At 34.4% G+C, this 10,881-nt stretch overlaps 3 protein-coding genes across 5 annotated transcripts; 2 read left to right on the top strand and 1 right to left on the bottom strand.

Annotated features, from left to right (window-relative positions):
- Positions 1 to 346: 346 nt before the first annotated feature.
- ABF3 (abscisic acid responsive elements-binding factor 3) lies at positions 347 to 3,574 on the top strand. Of its 3 annotated transcripts, none has more exons than XM_085703755.1 (4): positions 347 to 440; positions 1,732 to 2,826; positions 3,069 to 3,140; positions 3,237 to 3,574. In XM_085703755.1, the coding sequence occupies exons 2-4, from the start codon at positions 1,861 to 1,863 to the stop codon at positions 3,327 to 3,329; spliced, it is 1,131 nt and encodes a 376-aa protein (XP_085559881.1). In that variant the 5' UTR covers positions 347 to 440; positions 1,732 to 1,860; the 3' UTR covers positions 3,330 to 3,574. The 3 variants fall into 3 exon arrangements, with proteins under 3 accessions (XP_085559881.1, XP_085559882.1, XP_085559883.1); XM_085703756.1 differs by having other exon boundaries at positions 1,125 to 2,826; XM_085703757.1 differs by having other exon boundaries at positions 1,115 to 2,826.
- Positions 3,575 to 4,313: 739 nt separating this feature from the next.
- DJ1C (Class I glutamine amidotransferase-like superfamily protein) lies at positions 4,314 to 7,953 on the bottom strand. Its single transcript, XM_085703754.1, has 6 exons — positions 7,337 to 7,953; positions 6,945 to 7,124; positions 5,955 to 6,035; positions 5,664 to 5,864; positions 4,931 to 5,068; positions 4,314 to 4,848 (listed from the first exon to the last, which is right to left on the bottom strand). Exons 1-6 carry the CDS (start codon positions 7,880 to 7,882, stop codon positions 4,636 to 4,638), a joined length of 1,359 nt encoding a protein of 452 aa, XP_085559880.1. The 5' UTR covers positions 7,883 to 7,953; the 3' UTR covers positions 4,314 to 4,635.
- Positions 7,954 to 9,375: 1,422 nt separating this feature from the next.
- On the top strand, positions 9,376 to 10,428 carry LOC146932100 (uncharacterized). The gene has a single exon (XM_085707725.1). It carries the CDS (start codon positions 9,391 to 9,393, stop codon positions 10,426 to 10,428), a length of 1,038 nt encoding a protein of 345 aa, XP_085563851.1. The 5' UTR covers positions 9,376 to 9,390.
- Positions 10,429 to 10,881: the final 453 nt, after the last annotated feature.

Raw genomic sequence — 10,881 nt, 5'->3', positions numbered from 1 at the left:
TTATCCTACCTCATCCCATAAAAAGTGGGACTGGCCCTTGGTTCCTGCAATTGAGGTGAAAAATGGAAACCTATAAAACTAAAATTCAGTCACAAAATAAAAACGTACAAATAAAAATCTAAACCAATGTAATGTTGTCGGAAAGAAGCATCAAAATGTAGTTGCTCTAGATTACTCCACATTTTGAAATTTGATTGGCCACACATCACATCAACGATTCATCTCACTCCACGTTGTGAAACATGATTGGTTCAAAATAATTTTAATTAATTTTTAATAAAATAAATATCTTCATATGGTTGCTGAGTCTCTCCTTATAAACTCAAAGACACTTGTCGATTCCACCATACACCCCAAATCTGAAGATCGTTCAGACACGACACTCTTCTAAGTCCAACAACAACGTTTTTGCCGAACCGAACATACACGAGTGAGTTAAGGTAATTGTTCTGTTCTTTCATTCTCACCGCCGTTTTTTTTTCTTTCCTTTTATGTCTCTAATTATTTATTTATCTTACAAAGTTTTTATAATTCACTCGCTCTTCTAGTTCTAGTGATAATTTATTAGCGATCGTGTCACATCGGGGAAGATTTTTAGTTTATGTGATTATTAAATCAAAAAGCATTAAACAGATAAGGTGATGATAAATTATGCTATGTCTACATCAGATTTCTAATTTACCAAATTTGTATATAACGTTTTTTCAATTTCTATATGTGTTTTTGGGTGAATTCATTCGTGAATCTTATAGTTAGGCATAATAACAGATAAATGAGGTTTTGATCTCACTTGTCTCTATGGGGTGGTTGTTGTTGACTATACACTTTTACTATTGGGACTGCTGCTGTTGCTGGTGGATTCAATTAATTCTGCATAACTATTTTGGAATGTTATGCCAAGTTTTTTTTATCATGGTAAAGCTAACAGATGCTTTTAAGAGCATTGTTTAAAGTTTCTAAAAATAGAAATTCTGTTCTAGTTTTAGAAATATAAGTCAAACAACTGTCAAGTAATAAATATCACTTTTTAAGACAAAATTACCTCTTTTGATTCTTTAAACAATGTCTAAAGAGCATTTGTTAGCATTTTCGTTTTTATTCTTCGCTATTGAAGTTGTTTGCAGTTTGTTCGGAGTCTCACATTGCTCAGGTTCCTGGGTAGTTAGATGTGTTGGAGCGCCCTTACCGTTTGAACTAACTTTTGGGATGAGATCCAAGCCAGTTGAAAACTTACTATATTGGTTCTTGTGTATCTGTTCCCCTCCAATGCTGTTAGAGGGGGTTGCACTTTTGTTTCTTCTTGTACCATCTATTTTGAGAGGCTTACAAATTTTCTAATCTATCAAGATAATATCAATAGAACTGTGAAGTTGTGGGCCTCTTTGGATAAACAGTTTAATTAAGCGTTTATAGAAAGAAAAAACGATAAAATAAAATCCAAATATTTTTAAGTAAATTGTAAGTTGTTGTCATGAGCTATCCTAAAAAAATTATGGATATAAGTTGAAAACAGCTTAAAGACATATTATAAACTGTTTCCATAAGCTCACTCAAACATTCTCAAAGATGCTTATCATGTTACATATGTCAGTAGACACCTCAACACACACTGGTGCCTATAACTTGTGGCGTGTGGAATTTCAAGGAGTCAATTAGTTATCTGTTTCAGTAGCTTTATTAATTAATTTATCGTATTTGTCCATAATTTGAAGTTTATAAATCTAAATACAGGGGTAATCATTCCAAAGGACCCTGACTGAAAATACCACATGATCTACTTTAGCAAGATTAATATTTAAGACAGAGATTGCTTAAGTAAAGATCTTACTTCTGCTTTAAGTCTTTAAAAGTGGGGTCAAAATGAACTTCGCTTGGGATGCAATGAGTGTGAAGACACCTGGAAGTGTTAATCTAGCAAGCCAGTCTTCAATATACTCCCTCACTTTTGATGAGTTACAAAGCACCATTGGGGGAGTTGGAAAAGATTTTGGATCAATGAACATGGATGAACTCTTGAAAAACATATGGAATGTTGAAGAGACTCAAGCATTGACATCTCTAACTGGTGGAGGAGTAGGAGAAGGACCTAACAACCCAAATGGTGGTAGTTTGCAAAAACAAGGTTCATTGACATTGCCAAGGACACTTAGTCAGAGAAAAGTTGATGAAGTTTGGAGGGATTTGATGAAAGATAGTGGTTCATCTATGCCTCAAAGACAACCAACATTAGGTGAAGTGACTTTGGAGGAGTTTTTGGTGAGAGCTGGTGTTGTGAAAGAAGATACGCCTAATCATGCTCAACAAATTGAAAGACCAAATAATAATGAATGGTTTAGTGACTTCTCTAGATCAAACAATAACACCAATCTACTTGGCTTTCAACAACCAAATGGAAATAATGGGGATATGAGTGACAACAATAACTTAGTTCCTAAACATGTTCCTCTTCCTCCTTCATCAATTAACTTGAATCACTCTCAACGGCCGCCACCACTTTTCCCGAAACCTACAACTGTAGCATTTTCTTCTCCTATTCATTTGCTAAACAATGCTCAACTTGGTAACAATGGCAGAAGTGTAGTTCCTGGTGTTGGAATGCATGGTTTATCTGCCTCAAATGTCACAGCTCCTGTTACTTCTCCAGGAAGTAAAATGTCGCCGGATTTGATTACAAAGCGTAATTTAGACCCTACTTTACTGTCACCAGTTCCTTATGCAATCAACAGAGGGAGGAAGTGTGTTCCTGTAGAAAAAGGTGTTGAAAGGAGACAGAAGAGAATGATAAAGAATAGAGAATCAGCTGCGAGGTCACGGGCTCGCAAACAGGTTAGCATTTCATTTTAGTCATTTATGCATTCTTGTCAATATGAAGAAAATTTAACCATCTGTTTTGTTTCTCTGATCAGAATGATTAAGCTTGTTAAGTTCATTCGTTATTGTCCTTCAATACACATATAATGTATAACAAGATCATAAGCTTAAGGAAATTATTCAAAGTATTAAAATGATGTAAGCATTGGCTTATAATGTACATAACTTCTAAATATTTGTTTCTTTTGAATGGAAAGGCCTACACTGTTGAACTGGAGGCTGAAGTTGCAAAACTTAAGGAAGTAAACGAGGAATTACAAAGAAAACAGGTATGTTAGATTGTCATTTTGCGCTGCATTCTCATCAGTAATATGTTCACTAAGGTTTTTTTTTTACAGTTTCTGACTACATTTGGTATGATACAGGCAGAGTTTATGGAAATGCAGAAAAGTAAGGAGGATCTGGTGCGGACAAATAAAATAAAATACTTGAGAAGGACACTTACAGGTCCATGGTAGATTATGTGAGTTGTTAAAATTGAAGAAATGAAGCCATTATGTCACAAGGACAGGAGTATTGTATGTAAGGTGTGAAGTAATTACAATTTTACAGACAGGATAGTAGCTAATATGTATAGGTATTAGGTACTAGAAGCTTTAGTTGTAAATTAAAGTATTAAACTTCCATCTTGTGTAATTAACTATTTCATTTTCTTGAATGTCATTTTCTTGTATTTAAGTATATACTAATGATGATTAGACCAGCCTGCCTGTGCCCCTGTTAGACTGTCTATGTTTCTCACCTCTCTGGCCAATTAAAGTTTGTGTTTTTACATATATTCATCAATGGACTTGAGTTCCCATGTATTTTCTGTTTTACACGCTAAACATGATTAACGATAATTGATATCATTTGCTTAACAAACTTTAGACAGCTAGTATGATTAAAGTTCCAAATCTTGAAGTTTCTCTTTGATACTTCCTCTGCATCTTACTTTATATAATAACAAAATTTAAACTAACTTTTCTGTCTAAACTTTTTACAAAATTAAAAAGTATATTTGGGGAGTGGGGGGATAGAAGATAAGGAGTCGAATAAGGGAACAAAAACAAGACAGAAATTGCTGTGTTGTGATAAACACCAAAGAAAAAATGGATACTTACAAAATGAAGTGAACCCAGCAATTATATATCAATCATTGAAAACGACAAATTAGAAAGTTGGTCCAACAATCAAAAAGTAAAAAAAAAAGTGTTTACAATGGATGAAAAAAGTTGTAGACACTTACTGTTAACTGGCTTGAAGGATTTGAAGAAAGTTGTAGACCTTGACGTTAGATTCAATCTAACTGGCCAGTGATCTGAACGTAAATCAGGTATGAGTGAATTGGTAAGCCTGAATCATATTTTCAGTGTCAGGTGTGTGCTATTTTCGAGTAATTTTTAATTGTTCAAACGTTGAACTCAAGTCTCAGTCCCTTTTAACAACTGGAGTTATGGATATTTTCACACAACATTGATCCCAGCATATTTTCAACTCTGCAGAATATGGAAATTACATCCAATGTTCAACTAAGCTGAAACTATGATTCGAGTTTTGTTATATTTTGCACACCCTGCAGGTAACTTTTTCCTATGCAACCATCCCTCGAAAAATGAGATTCAGAGGACATGGTGATTGGCATCGTTCAACTAATCAAAACAATGCGTTAAAGGGGGTATGAATTTAACACCACCTGAAAACAAATCAGGCTTGGGCTGGGGTACACTACCTATAAATTTTCTATCACACCTACAAGTACTTGAAACCACATGCTCTAGTAGTCTATTTCCTAGGATACTCAAAAACAAGGCCTTCTGCTACACTTCTTGCTCTTCCATTACCAAATAACTTGCTCACAATAGCCAATGCAAACTCCGTTACAGTGGCAAGTCCCTCACAAGTGATCACTTTGCCATCAATAACTACTACGGCATCATTTACTGCTCCGTCTTTAAGATTGTCCATGGAAGAGGGATGAGCTGTAGCCTTCTTATCCTTTAACAGAAAAGGATTTTAGTAAGGCTTCACTAAAGAATTGGATCAAGAATCACAATGGTAACAAAAGGGTGTCATATACCTTTAGTAAACCTTGTTTGTGTAGAATAGCAGGTGAGGAGCAGACGGCTCCGTATATTCTTCCAGCTGAATTTTGTTCTTTGAGAAGCTTCTTCAGAATTCTTGATTTGCTTAGCCTTTGAGCGCCAGCAGTTCCTCCCTGAAATTTCATGACAATCTTAGCAACAAAGAACGATGGGTGGAACAATAATAAGAATCGTTTAATTCTTCAGATAAGGACTACAATTTGAAGGGCCCCATAAATATAAGTTTATAGGTGCTTATGAAGAGGTTAGATGAAAGAGTTTTTGAAAAAAGTTGAGATGACGTTAATTTCAATTTAAGTGAGATACAATAAGAGATTCTCAGTCATTACTATATCTTTTCACTTTTCTTTTCCTACAAATGTTTGATGAGAAATTTATCCATATATGCTCTATATTATTTATTTTTAAGGTGTTCTACGCATAACAATTTACAAATCAACTAAAATCATATACTTCTGCAATGTGGCTTCAAACATGAGAGTTGGTGTTTACATCAACTCATATCATAATATACAAACATAAAGACATTTAGTTGTAAGATCTGCTATATCACCACACAGAAATGCAGCAGCTTGAAAGACTAGATTGTGAACATGAGAACTGACTTTTTTGATGGAATACAAAATTAATGAAACAAAAGAAAAAATAAAATAGCGCCACAGACAAAAAAAATGCAGCAACTTATTTATTTTCATGAATTCATATTACCGGGAGAATAATCAAATCATGTGCTGACTCTTGAATATCACTAATTAATTTATCAGCAACAATTTTGGTTCCTTGAGAAGCCAAGACTCCAAGAGTTTTCTCAACAGAAGCAACTACGACATTAGCTTTTGCTCGCCTTAGAATATCTATCAGTGTCACTACTTCAATCTCTTCAGAACCATGCGCGATTGGGATGAGAACCTGGTTAGCATAACATACATGTAAGATCCTCGTTGCAGAAGCATGGACAATGATGTTTTAACAAATTATACATATAAGACAGTAACCTACACTGGGGGGATGGTGGCCAACAGACCAATCAATTTCATTGAACTCCTTCTTAGATACATTATCATCATCAGTTCTCATCAACTATCATAAAAGAAGGAAGGGCATTAGATCAGATGTATAGTGTAACTGATTTTCCAACATGCATCAGATATCACAAAGAATGGTAGAAGAGATTGATTCTTGCAGACATAAATCAACACCAAAACCCAGGATCCAGATTTCAAAATTTCAGGGTCTGTTTATTTTCCATATTTCCTGTTTTCATTTTCATTTCAACTAATAAACAAATGACAATATAAACCAATTTTTCCCGCACCATTTTCTTTTACAGTTTCTGAAAATAGATCTAACATTTTCCTAAATTTTGAACATTGAAGATGTATTGGAATCCCATATTGATCAGGTTCCCAAGCTGTTAGATGTATAATGTGCTTGAGCATGCTCATTCTTTGAGCTAGCTTTTGGATGGGATCCAATCCCATTTAACAGTGAAAATGTCAAAACACCGTTTTCATTGTTTTTTGAAATGCATTCTTCCTAACCTGCCTTCCATTTCTCTCGAACACAATTATTTACTACACTAGTCTTTCATCTCCTTGCCACTAATTTAAAATGAACAGATTTTAGAAAACTTAAAATGTTATTAAAAGTAAACAGGCCTTTTAGATTCCAAGCAAAATTCATCATTTTGCATCAATCCTTTGGATTTTTGTTTTCCACCCTTCGTAAACTCTCCAGTTCAACTAATTCAGTATGTAACAGTAAGTAGTTAGTTATTTGACTCTTCTGTTTGACCAGCTAGACTATGGCTTCCGGTTTATGCGTTATCACACCAATTCAGGGCTTACAAATTGACCACATGAATATTTAGCAATACATAATAACAGCAAGTGAATCCAGTTATAATGTTGACTTCAAGTGATTCCTAAATATTCATTTCTTCCCTAATCGCAAAAATGCATAAAATTCAATTATAACAAAGCAAATTACCAAGAATTCAGCAACCTCCCTTGCAACAGACTCCCCAAACAGCTGCTCAGCCAAGGTTAAAGCAAACATGTAAGCAGTTCCCGGGCCACGGCTTGTTGTAAGCCCGTTTGAAACCTGAATGTTGGACTTAACAGCCCAAAACGTTGGAAGCTTGTGGAAAAATGCAGGGTGACATGTTATCTTGCAAGACAAACTGGAAAAAATCAGCCTCATCCAAATACCAAAATAATAAACAAACAATATAGCGAGTGTTTGGATTGACATTAAGTTTGTCAGAATCACAGTGGACCACCGCAAGTTTACTTCCGAGCTTCAACAAAATCACAATGTCAGCGTGATTTCGTCAAACTCACTGTCAATTCAAACATGCACGAAACAAAAAGGTAATACACCTTCTTTCTCTTCAAAAGACCCCAAGGCAAAAGAGTAACAGCAGGAGCAGCATTAATAGCACCAAATAACCTATTTTCCTCAGCTTGTTTACATGTGATTCTTCTCAACACATCACAATCTCTCAATCTTGCTGAACCAGGCATTCCTCCAGGTAAAGCAATAAGATCAAATATTTGATCAGAGCACTCGGAGATAGAAGCATCAGCAACTAATTTAGTGCCTCCAGCAGCTACAACTTGAAGCTGAGGCTCAACGGAAGCTACGGTGACATGAGCACCAGCACGACGGAGGACGTGGATTAAGATAACTGCTTCCATTTCCTCGGTGCCGAAACCGATGGGAAGAAGGACTTTCTTTGGAGGGGGTGCATTTGTGGGTGGTGGTGGTGGAGAGGTGGAAATGGAGAGGGTGGAGTTTGGAGTGGAGCGTGGAGGTGAAAGGGTGGGTGAGGGTTTTAGGGTGAGAGTGGAGGTGGGGATGGTGAATGGAGAGAGTCTTGTTGTGGCGGTGGAAGGTTGAGGCAGAAGAAGTAGCAGCAACGACATGGAGTCTGTTACCGCAACACAATTCCGGTTAGGATAATGGTTTTCTTTCAGCAGTGAAATGAAGTTATGAACTATGAAGTGAAGTGAAAAGTGAAAATAACTTCAGAAGTGTTATAATAAATTATATAGACATAATTATTATAGTTGAAATATAGACATAATTATTATAGTTTAAATATCTATCCAAATTGTCAACTTACAATAGCAAGTGATAATTACCTATTATCTAGGTAAATGTCAAATTAGAATGGTGAAACAAATAATTTCACACATGTAATAGTGGTAAATTTAGTAGTATAAATACCACACTTTGGTTCATGTAAAAATACACCATTTTTGAGAAATCAAAATATATCATCCTACTTCTTTCTCTCTTGATTATAAAGTAGTAACTTATATCATCTTATTAGTTCATTAATATCATAAAATAAGTATTTAAATATCTAAATCTTTAACACGTTATCAGCACGATCGTTTCTACCGGAAGTTTACACTACTGCTAGGTATGTTATCTATTCTGATCACTTTAAAATCATTACTTAATATTGCTATGTATATCATTTATCTTTATCATCTTAATATTATTATTATCTGCCCCGGTTATAGAAAACTGGCAATCTGTCAAGTGATTTATAACTAGATTGACTATTATTATTATTATTATGGAGGTCTAAAAACCCCATCTATTCTATTTTTTACTTTCATGCTTAATGGAGGTCTAAAAACCCCATCTAATCTAATTTTTACTTTCATGCTTAATGGAGGTCTAAAAACCCCATCTAATATAATTTTTACTTTCATGCTTAATGGAGGTCTAAAACCTCATCTAACTTTTATATTTAATGGAGGTCTAAAACCCCATTTATAATATTGATTCATGAGACATTATTAAATATAAATAAATAAATTTAATATGATTATCATATATATTCATTTACCTTATATGTTGTCTTGTGATTTTCTATACTACTCATGTGTCCTAACTTAGATGATATTTAAACACTTAAAATATTTTTCTCATTATCCAACGTTAATGAATAGTAAAATCAACGGTCATGAACAGTGATTTCAACGGTCATGAACAGTGATTTCAACGGCTATGAACAATGTATTTAACGGTAATAGTAACGGTCATTTTTACAAAACTCATTCTATAAATACATCACCTTCATTCATAATTTTTACATCTCAAAATATTTACCCATACTTACAAAATGGCTAAAATCCTTTTACTATGCATCACTCTACTTGTGGTTATTGTGTTCTTCTTCTTTTTCACCCATATTGAAGAATTAGGAAAAGATTTTGTAGGATTAGCTATAATTAGCGTTTTACCATTATTAGTCTTAGCTTGTGTGATTACTTTTTGTTTTCGTGGAGGCTTAGATTAAAATATTATCATGTTCTTGTAATCGTTGCTATTAAATAAAATGATATTTCTATTTTCGTCATAATATATATATATATATTAAATGTTGATTATGTTCTTCTGTATTTTAGATATAATCATGTCAAATGTTAAACACCAATTCAAAATTTTAAACATAACTGGAGACAACTACATAACCTGGAACAACAACTTAATTGAGTATCTTGCATGTGAGGGACTCGACAAGATTCTTGAGGGAGACGATTTGGGAGATGTCCCAGAGGAATTGGCAAAGAAAAAATCAAAAGTAAATCGTATAATCAAGCACCACATTGATGATGGATTACAAACAGAGTATTCGAATGCAAAAGATCCCAAGATTTTATGGGACAAAATTAAGGCAAGATTTGGGCATCAGAAGAAAGTCTTATTGCCCTCATTAATGGATCAATGGAACAAATTAAGGTTCCAAGATTATAAAACTGTTGTTGCATATAACTCTGCTATGCATCAAATTATTGCACAATTAGAATTTTGTGGCAAAACTATAACTGAAAAGGAAAAGTTGGAGAAAACATTCTCAACTTTCCATGCATCTCAAGTGATATTGCAACAACAATATAGAATGAGGGAATTTACTGAATACTCTGATTTGGTTACAGCTCTTCTAGTGGCTGAACAAAATAATGAGCTGCTCATTAAAAACCACCAGTTGCGTCCTACAGGAACAATGGCATATCCTGAAATAAACGCTACAACTTTTAATCAAGGGCGTGGTGGTTATAATCGCCAAAGAGGACGTGGTGGCTATGCTCGTTTTGGTGGTCGTGGTCGAGGCAGAAGTCATGGTCGAAACCATTTTCGTGGTGGAGGCCGTGGAAGAGGTTATATGAATTATAGGCCTCTCAAATATGACCAAACCAACAAGAATCATCAAGGCAAAGGTAAAAGCATCCAGGAAGGTCCCTCTAGAAATCATGATGATCGTTGTTATAGATGCGGAAAGAAAGGTCATTGGTCTAAAGCATGTAGGACACCAGAGTATCTGTGTAAAAGATACAAAGAATCTGTTGATGGAAAGGAAAAGGAGGTTAATTTTAATGAAATTGAACCCAAGAATGATACTACCTGTCTTGAGGCTGCTGATTTCATAGGAGAAGATATTAATATGGATTAAATAATGAATTAATATATATATATATATATATATATATATATATATATATATATATATATTGATGGCGTATTTCGCAAGTGTACGAAATCGTTCAAGTAGTAAATAAAACGGTAAGACCGAGTGTCGAACTCGAGGATCGCGTTATACAGTTGAATTGTATTTATGACTTAATTGAACAAAAGGTTAAGTTGTTTGTTTTATCGCAATATTGGAAATAACGGAAATTAAAGTGATGAAGATTAATGAGAGAAAGATGTCAGGGATGAGTTTCGCTAGATGACCATGAAAAGCTAATAACCTAGTTTTAACTATTGAATCGACGCGTATGATTGTTATCGAATCATCTAATTTATTCTTGCCCTAATTCCTTAGTGACAAAAACTTTAAACCTAAAATAAAAACCTAATTCCTTAGTGAATTTGAATATTAGGGTTAAGCATTACGAACAAGAAT

This window comes from Medicago sativa, chromosome 4, assembly GCF_051527215.1.
Source record: "Medicago sativa cultivar Bolivia chromosome 4, Bolivia_mono, whole genome shotgun sequence".
Taxonomy (NCBI): domain Eukaryota; kingdom Viridiplantae; phylum Streptophyta; class Magnoliopsida; order Fabales; family Fabaceae; genus Medicago; species Medicago sativa.
Note: the sequence above shows the minus strand (reverse complement) of the source record. Positions and strands in the feature narration are given on the sequence as shown.